At 41.2% G+C, this 23,980-nt stretch overlaps 1 protein-coding gene across 2 annotated transcripts in view; it reads left to right on the forward strand.

Moving 5' to 3' along the window:
- The window catches only part of RHBDD1 (rhomboid domain containing 1), a 133,865-nt gene that overhangs the window by 73,151 nt on the left and 36,734 nt on the right, over nt 1-23,980 (forward strand). For both annotated transcript variants that reach the window (XM_019977790.2, XM_019977780.2), the window contains one exon: nt 4,916-5,059. In XM_019977790.2, coding sequence (XP_019833349.2) covers nt 4,916-5,059 — 144 coding nt within the window. The remainder of the gene's footprint in view (nt 1-4,915; nt 5,060-23,980) is intronic.

The raw sequence follows: 23,980 nt of genomic DNA on the forward strand, positions 1-23,980 counted from the left end.
CCCCACTAATTTCTGGGCTTCCCTGGTGGCTCAGCTGGTAAAGAAAGTGAAAGTGAAAGTCACTCAGTTATGTCCAACTCTTTGTGACCCCATGAACTATATAGTCCATAGAATTCTCAAGGCCAGAATACTAGAGTGGGTAGCTGTTCCCTTCTCCAGGGGATCTTCCCAGCCAAGGGATCAAACCTAGGTCTCCCACATTGCAAGTGGATTCTTTACCAGTTGAGCCACCTAAAGAATCCACCTGTAATGTGGGAGATCTGGGTTTGATCTCTGGGTTGAGAAGATCCCCTGGAGAACAGAACAGCTACCCACTCCAATATTCTAAGCCACCTAAAGAGTAGAAAATTGTGTAACTTCTTTGGAAAACATTCTAGCGGTTTCAAATGGTTAAATATAGAATTACCATATGACCTAGCAATTCCACTCTTAGGTAAGAGAAATGAAAACATATGTCCAAATAACAACTTGTATACAAATATATTTGTAGTAGCATTATTCACAATAGTAAAAAGGTAGAAATAACCCAAAAGACATCAATTGGTAAGTGAATAAACAAAATGTGATATATTTATACAATGAAATATTACTTGGCCACAAAAAAAGAATGAAATAAGGATTTGTGCTACAACATGGATGAACCATGAAAACATTATGCTGAATGAAATAAGCCATACATGAAACACCACATATTATACGATTCCTTTTATAAAATTGTCCATAATAGGCATAGCTATGGAAACAGAAAGTAGACCAGTGTTTGTTTAGGACTAGGATGACTGTCTTAAAACTCAACATTCAAAAAACTAAGATAATGGCATCCAGTCCCATCACTTCATGGCAAATAGATGGGGAAACAATGGAGACAGTGACAGACTTTATTTTCTTGGGCTCCACAATCACTGCAGATGGTGACTGCAGCCATGAAATTAAAAGACACTTTCTCCTTGGAAGAAAAGCTATGACATACCTAGACAGCATTAAAAAGTAGAGACATTACTTGACTGACAAAGGCCTGTCTAGTCAAAGCTATGGTTTTTCCAGTAGTCACGTATGGATGTGAAAGTTGGACCATAAAGAAAGCTGAGTGCTGTAGAACTGATGCTTTTGAACTGTGGTGTTGGAGAAGACTCTTGAGAGTCCCTTGGACTGCAAGGAGATCCAACCAGTCAATCCTAAAGTAAATTAGTCCTGGATATCCATTGGAAGGACTGATGCTAAAGTTGAAACTTTAATACTTTCACTACCTGGTGTGAAGAACTGATTCATTGGAAAAGACCCTGATGCTGGGAAAGATTGAAAGCAGGAGAAGAAGGGGACGACAGAGGATGAGATGATTGGATGGCATCACCGACTCGAACATGAGTTTAAGCAAGCTCCGGGAGTTGGTGATGGTCATTCCAGGTGAAGCCTGATGTGCTTCAGTTCGTGGTGTCTCAAAGAGTCAGACATGACTGAGCGACTGAACTGAACTGAGGCTGATCTGGGGCTGGTAAGTGAAAGGTTGTTGATTTCACACACACAGGCACACCATAGAGTTAGTAAAGTATAGCAGAAAACATGTTTACTAGGAGAGTAAGGAACTAAAGCTTCAATCATCCTTTCCTTGTCTTGAAGATCCCGGACAAGCCCCCAGGATGAAAGGTTGCTGCTGTGAGCTGTGTGTTACACTGGATTTGTGACCTCCGGAGGAGAGGATTTTGATCCGGGGTCAGAGACGAGGCTTGACTACTTGGAGCTTTTTGTGTAGCAAAGTTTTATTAAAGTATAATAGAGATAGAGAAAGCCTCTGACATAGACATCAGAAAGGGACAGAAAGAGTGCCTGCCTTCCTAGTTTTTAGCAAGGTGTTTTATGTCTGTTAGAAAGCTATTAATCAGATAAGAGAGATGCCTGAAGGCTGAAGGAGTTGCACTAGGCCCCTTTCCCACAATATGTACTTTTGAGATAGGTTGGCATGAGGTGTGTCATCCCCAGGCCATCAAACAGTTGACAGGAATACTGGTTTGTTGAGCCGGAGTCCAAGGTTTGAGGAAAGGAAAAAAGTCTTAGGAAGAACCATTTTGAAGAAAGGCGAATTTCGAAGCAAATACATCGTTTCATTAACATAAGAAAAACACGTTGGTTAGCTCAAGGCAGAACCCGGTGTCCTCAACACAGAATTAAAAAGAGCCGCTCTTAATTTTGTGTGGAGAAGGAAAACAGACGGCCACTTGCAGTTTATTTCCTCCTGCCGCTCGGGAACCTCTGCCCTTCCTGCCTGTTAACTCTCTCATCACTAAAGAGTGCAGGTTTCTTTAGGGGACGATAAAGGTGTTCTCAAGTTGTTTATGGTAATAACGGCACAACTCCATGAATTTACTAAAATCCATTGAGTTATATGCTCTAAATTGATGAATTATATATAGTATGTCAGTTAAATCTCTTGAAAGTCGTTGTAAAAACACAACCAACAGACACAGATACTTTGCATGGCAAATATTTATATAAGCACTTATAGTTAGATTATCCAGCTGAGTTCTATTGTCATTTCCTTTTTAAAGACTAATTACCAGAAATTCTGAACACGAAATTTTAATTAACCAGGTTCTACCATACAGAGTTCTTGTTGGCTTTTTTGTTCCCCCCTGTAGTCTTATTAAAGCAATAAGTTTAAACTCAGGCCTGTACTATGGTGACATGGAATGATATGGAGGCATATGGCACAAGATGCATAGTGAAGGGTAGGAATTTTCATCAGCAACAGGGAGCACATTGATTAAACATTTGAAACATTATCTTCAAAGGGTATGACAGTGGCAGGAGAGAAGGAAAAAAAAGTAAGTGGATCCTCTCTCATTATGGGCTTCCATAAGGTAGTGAGAACCTACCTCCCAAGGCAGGAGACATAAGAGACTCAAGAAGATCCCCACAAGGAGGGCATGGTAACCCACTCCACTCTTCTTGCCTGGAGAATCCCCGTGGACAGAGGAGCCTGGTGGGCTACAGTCCATCTAGTTGCAAAGAGTCGGACATGACTGCAATGACTTAGCATGTGCTCACTCTCACTCTGTGAATTAAGTCGTCAGTCTTCTGTGGGGAAAAATAACCTCTTCCAAACAAATTCCATAAATGTGAGCAATAAAATAAACTCAAATTGAGTTGAAAAGTTTGATGGAAACATCTTGCAAAAGTCAATTTGCCCCTTGTTAATAGTATGTAAAAGTTTGACTCTTAAAGCATTATTTAATGGCCACGCTATCTCTTCTCTCTTTTGATCTAGCAACCAGTTTCTCAAAAGGGCTAGTAATAGAAACTATGATCTCTGACATAGAATTACAATGAGGGAAACTCTATCTTTTATATCTTACTGTAGTTATTACCGCCTGAAGCATCATGCCTAACACAGAAGTCCTACAGTATATGTATTAAATATTGGTCTGTCTGTCATTGTTTGGAACCACTGGACAGTAAGGCTTTATCAACTGTCATTTTAACCTTTCTCTCAAGTCCAAACAAGTCTTCACCGACGGTGTTAAGTAGCTCTAAACGGAAAGAACTCACTGCATACGTCAGTGGCCCATTCCCGTCCCCTCCAGTACTGCTCGTGCCTTCTAAACTAGTGTCTTCTTGTGGAAAATAGATAATAAGAACCTAATGTAGAGCACGGGCTTTCCAGTTGGCTCAGTGGTAAAGAATCTGCCTGCAATGCAAGAGACGCAGGTTCAATCCCTGGGTCAGGAAGATCCCTTGGAGAAGGGCATGGCGACTCACTCCAGTATTCGTGCCTGGAAAATCCCATGGTTTTTTCCAGTGAATTGGCTCTTCACATCAGGTGGCCAAAGTATTGGAGCTTCAGCATCAGTCCTTCCAGTGAATATTCAGGGTTGATTTCCTTTAGAATTGACTGGTTTGATCTCCTTGCTGTATGGGAAAGTGAAAGTGAAAGAAAGTAAAGTCGCTCAGTCGTGTCCGACTCTGTGTGACCCCATGGACTGCAGTCTGCCAGGCTCCTCCGTCCAGAGGATTTTCCAAGCAAGAATACTGGAGTGGGTTGCCGTTTCCTTCTCCAGGGGATCTTCCTGATCCAGGGATCGAAACCAGGTGTCCCGCACGGCAGGTAGACAGACTCTTTACCATCTGAGCCACCAGGGAAGCCCAAGTGAAGTAAAAGTCGCTCAGTCGTGTCCAACTCTTTGCGACCCCGTGGACTGTATAGTCCATGTTTGAATTATCCAGGCCATAATACTGGAGTGGGTAGCCTTTCCCTTCTCCAGGGGATCTTCCCAACCCAGGGGTCAATCCCAGGTCTCCCACATTGCAGGTGGATTCTTTACCAGCTGAGCCATAAGGGAAGCCCTGCTGTATGGGAATAGAATCTAAAAAAGAGTGGGTAAGTATGTGTGTATGTGTAACTGATTCACTTTGAAGTACAGTACAAATGAACATAATATTGTAAATCAGATATACTCCAATAAAAAGCAATTACATAAATTAGTATCTACTTCATCTTCAGCACATAAGGACTCAGGCGTGTCCAGTCCCACGTGGACACTGTGGTACCATGGTGACAGGATGATTATCACCCACCCTCATGAAGGCATTCTCCATTGGTCATCTTTTTTTTTAACTTTCTTTTTTTTTTTAATTTAAATATATATTTTAAAATTTTGTGATGTTGTATTATTTTCTGCTATATAGCAATACTAATCAACCATAATTATACATATGTCCCCTCCCTCTCTGGTCTCCTTTCCCTACCCCCTCTCATCCCCCAGGTCATCATACGGCACCAGTCATCTTTTCTTATTTTGAGAATTATTACTATTATCAGAATAATGACATACATTATTTTAATGTCTTTGCTTACAAAATAGGAAGTATGAAAAGGAATAGTCCATGGCATTGTTCCATAACTTGTTCATTGCACCTGTAGGCTACTCTGGATATCAGGATTATTACCCATATGGCGGGCGAGGTGCCTATGAAGATGTCCCCAGGAACTATGACACGTACACCGCGGGACTGAGTGAAGAGGAGCAGCTGGAGAGAGCATTGAGAGCCAGCCTCTTGGACCAAGGTAGGGAATTTGCACCCTTCACTTATTTTAAAGTACATACCTCACATGGTGTGATGTCTGAAAAAGGGCTGTTTGTAGCAAATTAAACTTTAAATAGTTTATAAAAAGGAGATGTAGATGAAAAAAATGTGTGCAGATTGTGATTACAAAGAATGGGGTGCGATGCCATATTCCCAGCAACCTAAGCTAATAAGGTGCCAGACTATGTATGTATTGTTAAAGTGGTTCTTTTTATAGGCCTGCCGCACTCAGTGCTTTGGCATTAAAGTCAAGAAGCCTAAGAAAAAAATTCTAGGTACATGAAGGAAGGGTTTACTTTGAAATGCATATCTATAAGGCAGGCTATATGTCACTGTACATCAGTGTCGCCCACAGGCCTTCTTGAGAATCACATGGGCAGCTTGGTGAGAATGCAGACTCAGGGTTTAGCTGCAGGCCTACTGAACCAGTCTCCCTGCGAGCAGAACCTAGAAATTTGTATTTTTAACTGACTTTCCAGACGATTCTTTTACCAATTAGTATATGAAAAGAAAGTGAAAGTGAAGTCGCTCGGTCATGTCCAACTCTTTGCGACCCCATGGACTGTAGCCTACCAGGCTCCTCAGTCCATGGAATTTTCCAGACAAGAGTACTGGAGTGGGTTGCCATTTCCTTCTCCAGGAGATCTTGACCCAGGGATCGAATCCAGGTCTCCCACATTGCAGGCAGATGCTTTACCGTCTGAGCCACCAGGGAAGCCCTATATGAAATAGTACATGAAAACTGCCCTATTTATTTTGCCATCTTTCTTCTAGGTTTGGTAATAAGTTTTGGTATTCCTGTTTTTATTGTTTGTGTGTCTGAGTGTTAGTCACTTAGTCATGTCCAACTCTTTGTGACTCTATGGACTGAAGCTTGCCAGGCTCCTCTGTCTATGGAATTTCCCAGGCAAAAATACTGGAGTGGGTTGCCATTACCATCTCCAGGGGATCTTCCCAACATCTACTGCATTGGCAAGAGGATTCTTTACTGTTGAGCCACCAGGGAAGCCTGCTCGATACCATAAGTAACCATAATATCAGGTACTTAAGAGAGGCTTCAGCCATTTGCTGGAATCCGTGAGAAGGGGTGAGCTTTTTCTTAACTAGATCTATCAGAGTTTCACAGAAGAGGTGGTATTTGAATTGATCCTTGAAGAATGTGTAGCATTTGCTGAGATGTGAAAGGGCCTTCGAGGCAGGAATCATATCTTCTCAGACACAAGAGTAAGGGGTGTGGTCATCCCATCCTCGCTTTTGAATAAAGTGCTAAGAGAAGAAGGGGAAGAAGAGTGGGTAGCTAGGCTGGGGCCTGATCACAGAGGTCCCAGAATTAAATAGGCCACGTGGAAAATGGGTCTGGTCTATGATGTAACTTCCAGTAAGAGTTCTGCACAGGAGAGTGATCTGATCAGAGCTGTGTTTCACGGATCCAGCAACAGTCATGCCAGGAACAAGGACTGAGCATGAAGGGGGGTATCAGGCATTACAACATATGACGGGAACACACAGATTCCTACAACTTGGTTTCTGATGTTAGGAATACGGTCTTAGCAGTAAGTGTGTATGGAGGTAGGCAGTGACAACAAGAGGGGAAGACAAATCAGAAGACTTGAAGTAGTCTAATCATGGAACAGAGTCTGGATGATGAAGGTGGCTGAGGCAGTGGAGAGGAAGATACATCAGGACTTCTCAGATGAAGAGTCTCAGAACGGTGGCCTATCAGTCGTCTATTACTGGGTAAAATTGCCCAGACACACTTGGCCTAAAACAATACATGTTTCTTCCACATTTATGGTTCTGCACGGATGATCCCATGGGCCAGGCTTCGCTGGTCTCGGCTGGTGTGCTGAGGTGTCTGCGGTGGTCAGTTGGGGCTAGCTGCTCTAGGACACCTCCTCTACCTGCCTGACTGACCGCTATCTGATGCGATGGTGGCGATTGGTCCACATGTGACTCGTCATCCAGCCGGCCAGGCCAGGTTCGTCCACAAGGCCTCAGCGCGAGGGTTCCCAGGGAGAATGTGGGAACATACTTAGGCTGGTGTATTGTTGATTCCGCTGTATTTTGTTACCGAAGCAAATCAGGAGACCAGACAAAATTCAGGGGATAAGGAAGTAGATTCCACCTCTTCCTGGGCCAAGCTGTAGAGTCACATTACAAAGAGGATGCACAGAAACAGAGGGGGATAACCAGGTATATTCTTGCCATCACCAGCCTTAATGGACCGCTGATATCACGGTCACTGGAAGCGTGCCTTAGCCTTGGAATCCTAAACACTGGGGGCAAGGCCCAGAGGCTGTATTTTAACAAATTCTAAAGGTTAGTCCTGGGCACAGCAGGTGCTTAATCACTGCAAGGTGAGACATGCAATATTATGGGAGGTAAGGATATTATGTATTTAATTTAATTTGGAACAAACCATAATCTTAACAGAACTGTGTCTGAATTTGTTACCTTGGACTGTCCACTGAATGTAAATATGGTATGCTCTATTGGATGTAAATCTTAGAAGTGCAGTAGAAATGTTATCACTGATAAAAATATTAATCCCTGCGTATCACACACACAAATGTAAGGAAGTCAGAGCAAAGCTACTAAGCCTGGACTTTGTACAAAACTTTAGTACCATAGAGAGACAACAGGAGGGGATTTTTGGAGTGATGGCACTATTCTGTATCTTGGTTGTTGTGATGGATACACTACTCTTTGTGTTTGTCAAAACTCACCTAAGTGTATCCCACAAAGAGAACATTTTCCTAAAAAGGAGTTTTAAAAGATGTAAATAGAAATTAGCAAGAAACCCAATGAAATAACTGGTAGTCTTGCAAACAAACACTATAAAAATCATTAGTGAAAAGGTCTTATTTAGAAATGGAACATTGTTGCAACGATTCACTTTGGGTCTTGTTTAGAAATGGAACATTGTTATAACTGATTCACTTTGCTGTACACCTGAAGCTAACTCAACATTGTAAGTTAGCTATACTCCCCCCACCAGAAAAAGAAAAAGAAAAGGGTCATTCACATGGTGATCAAGGGTCACTTCCTAGAGGATGTGTTAATAGGGAAGCAGGGAGACTTAGGAGTCATCACCTGATCCCAGCGATCAAATTTGGCAGCATTATTATGGGATGGCCTGATAGTGTATGTCTCCTGATGCGACGCCATATGAGGAACACAGCATCGACTATGACATATTCTTACTAAAAATGTTTCGTCTTCCAGAGGAAAGGCCCATATACAGGAAATACATGGAATAGAGGAATAAGTCAAGACATCATACAAAACATGAGGTTTCTACAGTTTAGTGAGACTGGTCTCCTGGAAAAAAATCAATGTCAGAAAGAAAGCAAGATGTGATTTTTATATTAAAAGGAAGTAACAATCAAACATAACACAGCACCTTGAAAAACTGGTTCCTATAAAGAGACCTTTTCTGAGGAAACAGAAACTTTGTATTTGGACTTTGTGTCAGATGTTATTTGGGAATTGGACTAACTTTCTTTGAGGTGACAGTGGTATTATGGATAAGTACCAGAAGGTCCTTATTCTTGGGAGATATCCACTGAAGTATTTGGAAGCAAAGTAATAAGTCTGCAACTTACTTTCAATTTTTAGCTGAAAACAGCTCTCTCCTCTATTTCCTTTTCATTCTGCCTCTCTCATTCACTCAAATAAAGGTAAGAAACTGCAAACTTTACCCTGCAATTTATCTCTTGAAAATCCAGAATGACAATACTGACAATTCTTAGTTCTGCAATTAAGAAACCAATTTATGAAATTAATGTTTTCCTAAACTTACTTGACCACAGAACTTCATTTTCAATGAATGTTCTTAAGAGCGTATGGAACTAGTTCCAATGAAACTGTTCTGAACTGATGTCTTAAAGTGCGTATATGTACAGTAATGGGTGACAGCGAAGGAAATCACTTTGCAAATTGTTTATATTAATTTCAACTTTATTTCCCTTAAAATATTCATGTCTGTCTTACTAAGAGTGAGACGCCAAGGAGACATTTTTTAAAACGGGCTTTATTATTTCTTACCTTTATTTCCTATAGAAAAATATTTGGTTTATTTTATAACCGTTGACCATTATGGTAGGTACACTTGTTTTGAACCTTATTTTTTTTCATTCATTATTATGTTGTAATCATCTTTTTAAATGCCATTAAAAACTTTGAAACATACAGACCCTCCATATATTTTCTTAAACTTACACCTGTTTCTTTTTTTTGTTTCTTTTTAAGACAGGAGATGTGCTGTAGGGGCTTCCCAGGTGGCTCAGTGGTGAAGAATCTGCCTGTGAATAGAGGAGACACAGGACAAATGGGATTGATTCCTGTGTTGGGAAGATCCCCTGGAGAAGGGAAGGGCAACCCATTCCAGTGTTCTTGCCTGGAAAAATCCATGGACAGAGTAGCGTATCAAGCCACAGTCCATGAGGTCACAAAGAGCTGGACACTACATGCAGGCACAGTGTGTTATTAATAATAGTATTTTTAATTCTGTGTTTGTTGAGATCATTATATACTTTTTGTTCTTTAGTTTATTATTAATAACATAGTAAATAATTTTGATTTTCAAACTCTGTCCTTGGAATTCTCCAGGCAAGAATACTTGAGTGGGTTTGCCGTTCCCTTCTCCAGGGGATCTTTCTGACCCAGGGATCAAACCTGGGTTTCCTGCATTGCAGGCAGATTCTTTACCATCTGAGCCACCAGGGAAGCCCCAATCTATTATTAATAACATACTAAATAATTTTGATTTTCAAACTTGAGGCAGGTTTGCATTCCCAGGTTAAATCTCCTGTTTGTGATGTTTCTGGTGCATCCTGGTGAAGAGCCATGTGTACCCAAAAAGACTGCGTCTTCTGCTGTAGTTGGGTGGGGTATTCTACAAATGTTATTTAAATTAATTGAGTTGATAGTGTTGCCCAGGTCTTCTAATCCTTGCGGATTATCTGTCTACTTGTTCTATTGAGCACTGTATTTTGAATTTTGTAGAATTACTGTAATATTCAATATGTACTATATGGTTACCCTCAGCGTACCAACGGCTTTGAATTCCTCCGCCGTTACCTTGTTTCTAGGGCGGGGGCTGATGTGCCTGAGTGTTTCTCAGTGTCTACTTGGACTTCGTTTTTAAATCTTGGTGCTGTAACTGGGTTAGGTACTCTGTCCCCTCCCTCACCCCTTCTCCAGTGGGTGGCACACTGTTGTTACTCGTTGTTGTTCAGTCGCTCGGTTGTTTCCAGCTCTTTGTGACCCCGTAGACTGCAGCACACCAGGCTTCGCAGTCCTCCACTATCTCCCGGAGCTTGCTCAAACTCACGTCGGTCAAGTCGGTGATGCCATCCAACTGTCTCATCCTTTGTCACCCCCTTCTCCTCCTGCACTCAGTCTTTCCCAGCATCAGGGTCTTTTCTGATGAGTTGACTCTCCTCATCAGATGGCCAAAGCATCAGAGCTTCAGCATCAGTCTTTTATTCGTTCCTGACCCAGGTATTGAACCCAGGTCTCTTGCATTGCAGGCGAATCCTTTACCTCTGAGCCACCAGAGAAGCCCCATTTGCTTGTTGCTCTCTGCTTTTTAGCTTGGCTGCGGGAGGCTAGTGTCGGAGAAGGCAGGGGCACCCCACTCCAGTACTTTTGCCTGGAAAATCCCATGGACGGAGGAGCCTGGTGGGCTGCAGTCCATGGGGTCGCTAGAGTCGGACACGACTGAGCGACTTCACTTTCACTTTTCACTTTCATGCTTTGGAGAAGGAATTGGCAACCCATTCCAGTGTTCTTGCCTGGAGAATCCCAGGGACGGGGAAGTCCCAGGGACGGGGAAGCCTGGTGGGCTGCCATCTATGGAGTCGCACAGAGTCGGACACAACTGAAGCGACTTAGCAGCAGCAGCAGCGGGAGGCTGGTGTAGGGTGTGCTCTGATTAAGGCTCAGTCCAAGGAGTCATTGTGTCCCTTGGTTTGGAGGCATGGTCTTCTCAGTATCCCTGACCCTCCAGTTTAGAGGGTGGTTGTTTTTTTTTTTTTCCTTCCTCTTCCCTTTTCGAAGCTGCAGAAGGCTCTCACTATTTCCCTAAGGGAAACTTGGTTTTTGTCTTTCTTGCAGGCACTTAAGTCTTTTGTTCCTTAGGGACAGTAGGGAGGAAAGATCCAGGCAGGCTTTCCTGCGGTGGCTGTTGTTCTGTCCCTCAGGACTATCCCAGGAAGGACAGAGGACAAAGGACACATGCTCTGAACTCACCTGTGTCTTTATAAGGACCACTGGAGGTCCTGAGAAGAGCCTGAAAGTGGGTGTGAATTCCTTTATATTGCAGCCCCCATGTGTTCTGTGTTATGTATTCTAAGAATATAATCTTGCTAGCTGTCGCTCTGCCTTAGCAATGTGTTAACAGTGTTGGCTGAATTCTCGTAAGCGTCCAGTAGACCCTGTCCTGGGTAAACAAGGGCTCCTGTAACATCTTGGACTTCTGTCTAGCTGACTGCCCTACTGCTGTCCCTTTCTCATAGGTTCAGGCAGAATATTAATTTGCAAATTGTGCAGAATTTATGCTTAAAGATGATAGTGGTGCTTTTTCCAATTTTCTATGTCCCCAGTGGAAACCAGAAGTGTTTCTGATTCTTCATTTGGGGTTTCAATTTATCATCTTAGTACATTTATTTATCAGCTTTTTTAAAAAAAATAAGGAAAATCTTTCCCTCATGAAGAAGGTAGAATCTATAGGCTTGTTTTAAAAGGCAGGGTAAACGCTTAATTCTTTTTCTTTGATTCCCAGTTTTCAGAGAAGTTAGCGTAGTAGTCACCATTAATACTGGGACTTGAAAGGGCCAAGTAGTGGAAATTCATTTGGTGGAATGCCAGTCCAGCAAGAAACATCCAGCACCAAATTAGTTTCAGACCTCTCTTTAGGTCGATATACTGGAAGAGTAAATTAAAGAATCAAGGTAGCAACTTTTTTAACCTCAGAATTTGCTGTTGTCATATTTCCTAACAGTGTACCTGGCTATAATTACAAGTCCTAAAGCTCATGCCAGGAAGAATAATACCAAAGTAGTCTTTGTAGAAGAAATATCGAAATCCCTATTATTTCAAGAGGCTTTTTGCACATTTACTACCATTAACAAAAATCTTGTCCTGTTCTGTTGGCAGTCTCAGCTTTTATAAACGAATCCAAGAGGCAGCTGATGCCACAATAATAGAAAAATTCTGGATGAGAGCCATCTCTTTCTTTGAGTCAAAAGGCAGATGCCAACTAGGAACATTAGCTCATTCCATTTTCCTCTCCCCCTCCCCCACATCCTTCTATGTATAATTTGTGCCTTTTTTTTTTTTTTTTTAAATAGCCTGTCACCAAGTTCAGCTGGCGGCTGGGTACAAAGCTGTGTCCTTTTCAACTTCTGTCTGCCAGCCTGGAGCATGTGTACTGGTTAAAACTGGAAATCCTCATGACATGTGGAGTAACTTGTGTTGCTTTTCCTAGACTCCTCTGAAAGGCAAACGGCCACAATCACACTCCGGCTCTCTTGTGAAAATCAAGCAGTTTTGTCACCCCCTCCCCAGACTGTACGGTTGGGGTTACTGGCTGGCCATATGTGGAGCTGTGGTGGGATAAACTATAATACAAAGGTCTTGGCTTTAGATTGAAATGGGTTCCTGCTTTGTCTCTAAGTCTTCACATGTAAAATTAACCAGGGGAGCTATATTGGAAAAGAGTATCTAGGTTCCAAATTAGTATGTAGGGCTTTTGTTGCTCAAAGATCACTTGACAGTATCTTTGAATCCTTTTTATAGGCATTTATATTCATAGGGATCAATTCAGGTATATTGTAAGTGAAAAAACAAAGAGAATTTAACTGAGTTGTCTGTTTTGCCTTTTATTGAAGCTGCACCAAAGTATATGCAAATGACATTTGTCTTGTTTATTATTGTACAGAAAATTTTGGAAAAAATGGAGTAAATTACATACATGTTTTTAATCTTTCATCATATGGTACATCACATGGTATGAAGAGAAGAGGCTGGGAACTGCAGTGGTCTGAGCGTCAGTCCTCAGTGAACTAACTTTACTTAAGATGTATGTCACTGAACCTAATCAGACGTTTGCATTATTACTATTCTTTTTTTTTAATAATGGTGGTGGTGGTGGTTTAGTCACTAAGTCGTGTCCGACTCTTGTGATTCCATGGACTGTAGCCTGTCAGGCTCCTCTGTCCATGGGATTCTCCGGGCAAGAATACTGGAGTGGGTTGATAAGAGAGTTGAAGTGGGTCCCCTTCAGAGTTTTCTTTCTTTTCCATTATTCTGTGGTAATGGACTGAATAGGGCAGGTGTAGCCAGAAATGGGGACATTGAGAGGTGTCAGGAATACTGGTGCGTTTGTCATCTAGGTCTCAGGGCTGACGGATAAAAGATCATTTCTGTATCGGAAGATAAAGTCACACAACTGTCTAAGGCAAATCTACATTGATATGTAAATACGTTTGATGGTGGTACCTTCTTTAGTCGCTTGATTATATGACTCTTCACTGGCCCAATGCAGGCATAATGCAGTTGGTGATTTTTAACGTATGCAAATGTTCACGGCTGGTCTGCTTGGCTTTGCAGGCGTGTTGGAGGCCAGGACAGAGATGCACAGCTCATTCTGTGTGACCACTTAACTTTTTTTTTTTAAGTAATTTGGTGTGTTTTCCCCTAGGAAAACTTTCTCTGTAATGAAAAAGTGCCATCTGCCAGATTTCCTAAAAGCAATTTCATTGCAGAACGCTTCCTTTAGATTACTGGTTCTTACTCCCTACTCTCGACATTAGAGATATTCATTTCAGTGAGTAAAGTTTGGTATTCGAGACTGTAGCTAGATGTGAAATTGTGCGTGTAAAGAAATATAAATACACGCTTTTTCAAACCTGTGAACTAACATGTGAATATATCCCAGTCAGGAAGAGAAAGAATAAAATAAGTGGACCAAGGTTCTGTTTAGGTTGCTATTGGGAAGGAGCAGCCTTCTGTTGAGGTTTAAGACTTAGAAAGATTAACTATATCTTGGCCATTGCTAAAATAAAAAAAAAAATAATGATACATGGAATTGAAACACATTGAGAAATTGACATTAATAGTTCTTTGTGAATTATTTTATAATTTTTCCTTTGCCACCTACCCCCCAGTCACCATTTATTTAAAGCAGTATTCAGATGCTAATGAGTAGGTTTAACAATAAACAAAACTCTAATGAAGTAGTTCCACCCACCCACACCTTCTCCACCCTGTTTTGGGGGCTAGCAGGTCTTAGTGGTTGCAGGCCTGTTGCCTGGTGCATTTGTCACATCGCTCCGGATGACTGTTCATTCTGTTCCTTAGCAAGTCCCTCTCTGAGTCCCTTGTCTATATGTGATACTGTTGTTGAGTGATAACAGGGTACAGAAGTGAGTAAGTCGTCTTCTTTGCTATCAAACCAAAAGTATTATTCTTTTTGCTGAATGATAGAAGAGGTAAGTGACTTCACTTCAGCTACCCCAATATATTAGATTTAGGAAAGAGATAAAGTAACTTTCAAAATGAGTTAGTCCCTTTACTTATCCATCTATGAAATTCTCTGATTCAACAACTGTGATTCCTTAAGCTGTGTAAGAATTTTATAGAATAGCAAATTTATTAATATGATGATTTGGATACTCAGGTTATCTATACAGTTTTTTTCTTTTTTTAATCTGTACAGTCTTTAATACCAAAGTTATTGATGGGTATATTCAGTTTCTCGTAAGATCAGACTATAGGCCTGTTTAAGAGACTCTTCATTCCTATAAAATGTTTTCATTAGGAAGAGAGTTGTCAAATAGTGCTTTAAAATTATAGTAGATTCTACATTCTTATTAATCAAACAATTGGAGGTGTGAAAAATTTTCTAATTCTGTGTATCTGTACTAAAATAGGAAACAAAACAAATTCTCTTTTTTTGGAGCTAAAGGCCTAGACTTTGTTTCATTGACTCAGCAGTTGATATTTTAATGAATAAAATTAAATAATTTTTTTTTTTAATTTGAGCCTTTCTTGTAACATATACCATATAATTGTACCATATAATTTTAAGTACATAACTGCAGTCTTGGGGAGGGACCTCTTAAGTCAATCCTTTGCTTAATTTACTTAAATTATTTTTAAAGTAGGTAATGGAGAATGATATAAGACCATACCATTTTCAAACACGAGTGGCACGGAGAGTGACCTTAAAGGTCATCATTGTCTGACCCTTGATTTTACCCAATGCGGAAGCAGACTAGGAGAAGTCAAGAGACTTAAATCCTGTCTCAGTGTGTATCTGTGTCTGTTAACTGTGGACAGTGGCCTGCCCTGGGGATGCCAGTGTGATGTAGGTCGGCTTCCCCAGGCATGAGGATCCTGGGAGTCAGAACCTTCCTGGAAGGTGCGAGATTGAATCCACATTTCCTTGTGCTCCTATGAATCCAGGTGGGAGCAGAGCTGAGCCTTGAATTAGCTTCCACATCTGTCTTCTGGGCTGCCTGCAAAGGGACTCCCAGCTTTCTCCCAAAGTCCTACCTGAATTCCAGACGTCCCAGGGTGGGTGTTGCTGAGGGCCTGAGGCAGGTGGTGATGAGTACCTCAGTTCAGTTATTATGGTCTTCTAGGATTTGGACAAGTGTTGTCATGCTGGTTAGAAAAGAATATATTAACTGTGGAAAATACAAATCACCAAAAAGAAAAGACAAAAAATAGTTCATAACTCCACCACCCACATTAAAACCACTCACATTGACTCCTTGCAGCTACCCATAAGGTAGGTACCCAGAAGAAACCGCTGTACATGTTTTGGTGATTTTTTCCCCAGGTCCATGAGCATTAATGATTCTGTGCCAGAAAGGTTCACACCCCCACACAGAACCCTATGAAATAAGCATTTATCATTGTAATCATTGTTTTAGATTGGGAAACAGAGCACAGAGAAGTTAATTGCCAGGCCCAGGGTCACATGCTGAGTGGCAGACAACAGATGAGAAGACCAGACTCCTCTATTCCTTGCCAGGGCACTTTCTACATTGTCCAACACAGCCTCTTCAGAAAAAGCACTTGTGGGCTGCTGTGAATTTTCAGATACGGAAGAGTCCAGCATGAATCTGTCTGTAGCCCTCCACATAGTCAGCCCGCATGGCTGAGCTGGAGTTATGTTTGTGTTCTTGGAGGTGGATTGGCCATTGCAATCATCCTGACATGAGAACACTGAAAACTCTTAGGTAGGCATGGTCACGATAGAACAGTCTCAGCTAAATTGAAAAAGACAGTATCATTTATAGAATGACAGTGACATTTCTCTTACTATTGTCCTCACATCATTGGCCTTGTTCTTTGGTTGATTTTTTTTTTAAGCAAAAGAAATCCTGACATTAATTTAAAATTGTGAAATCAATAGTTTGTATAGGAGAAGAATGCCCTTCTTATGGCAAGAAACTTGCATATTAGGTATCTAATAGAACACACACCAAAAAATGTGCTTCCTATAGACAGTCATAAATAATCTTCTGGGCAGTCATTCATTTCTACCGAAAACTATAGCATGTGAGTTTGAAAATATTGTGTTTACCGTGGGCTCAATTAATGTCATTTGAATTGATATTTGCACTGTTCATTTAAATAGGATTCAATTTTTCTTCTATGGCTTTCTTTTTAGAAAAAGATTCATAACAAAAAGGAATAAATGCGCTTGCACCAAGTTTGCCTTAAGACATCAGAATTTTACATTGAGCTACCATCTGCCAATGCAGGAGATAAAGGAGACAGTTCGATCCCTAGATTGGGAAGATCCCCTAGAAGAGGAAATGACAGCCCACTCCAGTATTCTTGCCTGGAAAATCCCATGAACAGAGGAGCCTGGCAGGCTACAGTTCCATGGCATCAAAAAGAGTCAGACACGACTTAGCAACTGAGCACAAGACAAAAACAGCAACATTTTACACATTCTTCTAGTTTCTTGCTGGGCTTCCCTGGTGGCTTAGGTGGTAAAGAATTCGCCTGCAGTGCAAGAGACTTGGGTTCGATCCCTTGGTTGGGAAGATCCCCTGGAGGAGAGGGTATGGTAACCTACTCTAGTCTTCTTGCCTGGAGAATCCCCATGGACAGAGGAGCCTGGAGGGCTGCAGTCCATGGGGTCATAAAGAGTCAGACACAGCTGAGCGACTAAGCAGCAGCTAGCTTCTTGTTAATAGGAATCATTCATGTGAGAATTTTCACTGTCTTTTACTCAGCCTCTTGAATCTCACTTGGAGTTGCACGTGTTCATCCATTTTGTTGTGTTGTTTTGCTAGTGAGAAAAATCAAGAGTCATATGTTGGTTTCCATTTATTACAGAATCACAAATAGCTTTCAAAGTGGTCTAGTTTCATCACATGGCAGTTCTCCAAGGATTCAAAACTATTTATAATTCTGTTGTACTTTGTTATAGAGAGCCAGATGTGAGAGTCATGCATAATATGTATTTATATATCTTCGTGAATCTCAATTAGGGACCAGCAGTCTTCCTGTGTCACATCTGTGTTATTTAAATCTACTTTTGTTGTAACACAGGACCAAAATTGTGCAGCGTTATTAAGATTGCTATAAATATTAAGCTGATTAAAATTACATTGTAATCATCTGCTTTAGAAAAATCGCAAATGGCCTAATCATGCCCCAAAAGGAGAAATAGGTGAAATAAATCATGATCTAGAATAATACTCAGCCACTAAAAAGAGAAGCAGGTTCACAGTGAGTCAAATGAGCAGGATATAGCAGTATTCTTAGTAGAGACACATCTATTTTTGTAAGACCTACTAAATGTACTATAAAAAAGATTGGAATAATATTTAGCAAAATGCCACTCATCCTATTTCTCGGGAATAAGATTATGGTGACTTACTTTCTTGTTTTGACTTCATGCCATTCTCTCAAATGTCTGCAAAATCACGTAGAACTTTTATGAAAATCTACACACTGCTAAAAATATGCAGTATTGGCCTTCCTCTTCTTTGATGTTATCCACAGTCCCACTCTGTTAAAGGCATCAGGCTGTTTTTTTTAGAGGAATGCAGAGAAAACTCCACCTCACGCCTTCACCTCCAGCCTCTGTGGGCTACTTACTCCATCAGAGTGATGAGGGAGATGGTGCAGAGCTGATATCCAAACTAGGATTTCTCTACATCCAGTCTCCACTTTTCCTTTTTGCTCATTTCCTTCTTTGGTTTCTTATCTATCCTTCAATCCTTCCAGGCTGAAAGTATCCACATACTCTGGGCATGAAGAACAGTGGCTTCAGTTACCAGTAGCTAGCTCTCCCTGGCTGCTTCAGTAATTTTTTTTTCCTTTAATTAATTTTTTTTCTTTAATTAATTTTTTTTATTGAAGGATAATTGCTTTGCAGAATTTTGCTGTTTTCTGTCAAACCTCAACATGAATCAGCCATAGGTATACATATATCCCCTCCCTTTTGAACCTCCCTCCCATCTCCCTCCCCATCCCACCCCTCTAGGTTGATACCGAGACCCTGTTTGAGTTTCCAGAGCCATACAGCAAATTCCCGTTGGCTATCTATTTTACATATGGTAATGTAAGTTTCCATGTTACTCTTTCCATACATCTCACCCTCTCCTTCCCTCTTCCCATGTCCATAAATCCATTCTCTATGTCTGTTTCTCCACTGTTGCCCTGTAAATTAAGGGATCCAGAACACACTGGATCCTGTCTCATTGAAGCCTTCAGGAGCCACAGCACCACGTGTTGCCATCTGACTTTACAGTTTACAAAAGTTAAAGCTGCGCACATTTTACCAAGCGTGTTTTTTTTTCAGATCAGTTGTGCATCACCTCAGTGGAAGGTGTCTAGTGACTGGCACTCAGAAGTTTGGGTCGCCAAGGAAAGGGAGAGTCTGGCATGCTTTCTGTGGAAGAGAATTTTTGTATCGCAAAATACACTTTTTGTGTTTCTAGGAAACAGTGGGAGTTGACTCTCAGATCATAGTGTTCAGGATTCCCTACAAATCCCTACAGAACAACCCAAAACCAGTAGTTTGTAATTTTCAGCTCAGTGAGACTGAAAGGAGCTCGGGGTGATGCCGAAATAAAATGTAGCCTAGCCTACCGACATTAAGGGAGATAAAGTGTTTAATCAGTGTCTTCTAGAAAGAAGTGACATCTGTATGGAACACCTGCTGTCTTCATTATAACTTTAAATGAGCTGTGTCTCTGGGGGTTAGCAGGCCCTTCTTTTGGCACACTGTGCTGTGACAGAGATAAACTTTAAGCCCCGAGTAATTCACCATTGTGTGGAAGATGCTTTTTAGTGAGACGTGGGGCTGAGGAGGAAAATGAGCCCCTGCCTTAGATCACTCAGGCCCAGCGAGAACCATTTTGAGCATAACTTTGACACTGTGACACTTGTCAGGTTACGACAATGTTTTCTTACCCCCTCGGCAGCCCTAATTGTTTGCTAATTATTATCATTTTAATGTTTTATGCATCAGGAAGGCATGAAGACCGTGTTTCTTGGTTTACGGGCATAGCTGTTTTCTGGATTCTGGATTTCTTTTTTAATTTTAATTTTAAACTTTTTCTTTTGTATTGGGGTGTCACTGATTACCAATCTTGTGATAGTTTCAGGTGAACAGTGAAGGGACTCAGCCACACGTGTACATGGATCCATTCTCTTTCAAACTCCCCTCCTATCCACGCTGGCACGTAACACTGAGCAGAGTTCCATGTGCTATACAGTAGGTCCTTATTGGTTATCCATTCTAAATACAGCAGTGTGTACATGCCCATCCCAAACTCCCTTTCCCTCCCCCTCTGGCAACCATAAATTCGTTCTCTAAGTCAGTGAATCTCTCTCTGTTTTGTAAGTTTATCTGTAGCATTTCTTTTTAGATTCCACATATAAGGAATGCCATAAGATATTTCTCCTTCTCTGTCTGACTTAAACTTCAGTCAGTATGACAATCTCTCGATCCATCTGTGTTGCTGCAAATGGCATAATTTCACTGTATGCTTTGAGGAAGGGATCTGAGTAGTCACTGAGCAGTGCCCGTGTTGATGGCTTGTTTCTCTTACACTTTCGCTCATTATTGCAGGAGCAGACAGTCCTGCATGTAAGGGACGAGGATGCATAGAAGGGGAAGAGCAGCAAGGAGTGCTTTCTCAGAGAGCCTTTCAAACCAGTTACCATTTTGGCAGATTATAATCTAACCAAGAATTATTTCCATAAGCGTGGCTGTGAAAAACCCTTATGGCCCCAGAAAATAATGTTTAACCAGCCATGTGGTTCATCTTATTAGCCTGAGGGGAAAATAACTCACCACCAAATTCTGCCATAGTGTAGATAGGATTGTTTGAAACCCACATCAAAACATCTGCTGTTTTTCTACTGTGCGAACCTAATGCTTTGTCCTCTTAAAGTAGCAGCAGTCCTACAGCTGCTGTGCACTCTGTATCTCAGACCTTGACACCAGATAAGGGGGACATCTTCAGAGTTAATGAGCTATTAGGACATTCTTTCCTGTCAATTAACTGGTAGAATAATGAGATCAAATGAGCACTGTCCTTAAAAACACCCAGACTTGTATTTTCTAAGAAGAGTGTCTTTCTCTGCTGTTTTAGTTACATGAATAGACAGACAACTGTTTAACATGAAAATAAAAACTGCACCTACAGCAGACATAAGAGAGGTATACAGACAGGATCCTATTTACTCAGGATTCACAGGTTTTCCTCTTGAGAGGATGTAATGATACCATAGCAACTGCTTTCACTTTGATTGTCCTAAAGACTGGCAGACAAACATTTAGGGGGTGAGCATGCTTTCCCATGTGAATACATGTATCATATCTAAAGTTTGAGCCAGTCAAGGTATCTATCCTAAATTTGAATTAGTGGGCTCCAGACCATGGACCATCTAAGGATTTTGATTTTCCCCTGAATGTGATGAGAGGTTAGGGAAGGGTGTGACCAAAGGAGAGAGGGGACCATGGGGAAAGACCCTGAGATGAGAGGGTGGCCCACTGTACGTACTACAGTGGTTGCAGCAGCAATAGATTTTTCAGTGTGCGGACCAGAGTGGCAAATGGGTGAGAATCAGGTTGTCAGAGACCCAGTATGTTGTGCTTAAGGGTTTTGCACTTGACCTTGGATCCAGGGGAAACCACTGAGACTCAAGTGCGGGGGTAGCAATAAGATGAAATCTGGGTTTTAAGCCCACTTTGCTATGTGTGGGTTACAGGAGAGAGATGGAGTTTGAGTTCCAGCACGCCAGGCACCATTATTTAGTGACATATGCTTGCATATATATGTGAGTGTCTATGTGCATGTGTGTTCACTCAATCCAACAACTGCAAATGAAGTGTTACCATTTACCCATTTCAGAGAAGAGGAGACTAAGCTGAAAGGAGGCAAACTGAGGTCCCATAGCTGCTAGGTCGTAGAGCAGAGATTTGAGCCCAAGGAGTCTTGGTTCCAGAGTCTATTTACTTAATCATTACATTGTTTCGCCTTTCATATTGTATTGCTGGGGTCACCGTCATATTATTTTACTTGATAATTAATATAATTAATAGTATTCTAAATGCAACTAGTATTTTACTGGCTTAATGAACTTTTTCTTGGTATTCATACTCATAGGAATGAAATTAAAAATTATAATGAGCTAGAGTTTTCTGTAAAATATTCATCAAAAACTTTCAGGCTTCCCTGGTGGCTTAGTGGTAAAGAGTCCACCTGCCAATGCAGGAGACACGGATTCAGTCCGTGATCCAGGAAGATCCCACATGCCACAGAGCACTAAGTTCGTGTGCCATTAACTACTGAACCTGTGCTCTAAAGGCCGGGAACTAAGACTGCTGAGCCTGCGTGCCCTAGAGCCCATGCTCTGCAACAAGAGAAGCTACCACAATGAAATGCCTGCATGCTGCAGCTAGAGCAAAGCCCGAGCAGCGATGAAGACCCGGCAGCCAAAAATTAAATAAAAATTAAAAAGTTATCAAAAAGTTTCAAATTAAGTTTTCCAAATAGAGGTTTTTTAATGTCTTCTTGGTCAACGTTAACTTTCCTATGGGAATTTCTACTACACATTTCATGGTCGAGTGTTTCCAGAACCTTCAATGGAGACGTGTGAAAGTGGAGGGAATATAAAATCCCCAGATATTTTCCAGCCCACAGCTAACACTCAGCCAACTATAGACAGAATCTCCCACTTCAGTGGAAAGTTAGAAAAGATGATATTAAATGGAGGACTTTTATGAAAGGTACAGCTCACTGACATCAAGGAGAATTAAATGTATTTGTGACCACACTTGATTTCTGGAAAAAAGAGAATCACCATTGGTATCCAGCAAGACTATGGGTCCATCTAAGGCCTATGAGACAAGGAAGGTCAAGTGTACTGTTACTGAGTAACTCGAGACGATGTTTCAGAGATTTTGGTGGTTTTCAATCCTGGCTGCCCGTCGGAATCATCTGAGGAGCTTTTAAAAATTATCGGTGCCTGGACCCCCAAATAAACCAGAGTGCACAGCCAGTGGGGCAGGGGTGAGGGTGCATACACTGAGACAGCCATGTGGGCGCAGGCATTAGGGTTGTGTTATGAGCATCCTGTGATGTGTGCAGGCCTTCACATGGGGAGCTCCTTGAGGACAAAGGAGAGACGTTTCCATTTATCTCTATATCATTCTTTAGCTGTAGAAGACGACAGAGGGTACCTTTTTTTTTAAAAAAAATTTTTTTAATTGAAAGTACAAATAGTACCATCCATTTAGTAGTTACCTAGATTTCTAAATTCTATGTAATTTTTAGAATATATGGAAAACCCATATTGTGCCAGGTATGAGCAAGGTAGCCACCCCCTCTTCCCCTAAAATGAAGATTAAAACCAAAGTTTCTGCCTGCAGGAAACTTAGTCAAGTGGAAGAGAGAGAAGGAGAAGATTAGAAGGAGGGAACTAAGAAGGAATCAACAGAAACAGCCGTTGTCTGAGTTAACCTGTTGTTAATCAAAGAGAAGGGTGACTGATGGTCGGGAATATTTAGGAATGGGATGGATTGATGGAGAGAAGGAGAGAGAGCGAGTCGTGAATGGTTTCCTCTTAGGTTTACATGACGAGAAAGGAAACCGTTAAGACCAACTTACATCACATACTAGTTCTTACTGGAAATCATACAATTAAGAAACTGTAGAAGAGCATGTTTGTTTTTCATTTATTCTGTTTTTTAGGCTTGCCTTTATTAATGAGGAATGTTGACATAAACATAAAGCAGCACATTTTAATGATTATTGCTTGTAGTGTGTTTTCTTTTTAAATTATTTTGCTTTTTAACATGTTTCTTATTACAGAGGCATGAGATTCTTTTCCAGGCCTTTTAGTGATTAGGAAATTTGTAATTCACAAGAGCACCAATTAGAGACTATTATAACCTGACGGGCACGACTCTGCCATTTGAGGAGAGCTCAGCTGACACTTTCAGAAACTGCAAAAAAATGTTAGTCTAAGAGCTCCGTGGCAGCAGTTTGGCCTTATAAGAATTCCACAGAGTTCGTTTGTAATAATATAGTTATTCCTTGGATTATAGTAACTCTGTAAGAGCCTTAGCACTCACCACCTTGGTCTTAACCCCCTTGGCACAGTGCACCCTAGAAAGAGAGGGTATTGGCTGGAGCCACATGGCTTGACCATCCCTGAGCTCGCCCTGGAGTCTGCAGAATCATACTCCCTGTTCAGAGCTGTTTTTTCCCGTATCCCCCCAAGTTCAGTTTTAAGCATAATATGTGATCAGAAAAATGAACGGGATTATTCAGAGTAATAATACACATTCTCACCATTACAACTACAGGGTTGGCCAAAAAAATTGTTGGGTTTTTCATAAGCTGTT

This window comes from Bos indicus, chromosome 2 (genome assembly GCF_029378745.1).
Source record: "Bos indicus isolate NIAB-ARS_2022 breed Sahiwal x Tharparkar chromosome 2, NIAB-ARS_B.indTharparkar_mat_pri_1.0, whole genome shotgun sequence".
In the NCBI taxonomy this organism is placed as follows: domain Eukaryota; kingdom Metazoa; phylum Chordata; class Mammalia; order Artiodactyla; family Bovidae; genus Bos; species Bos indicus.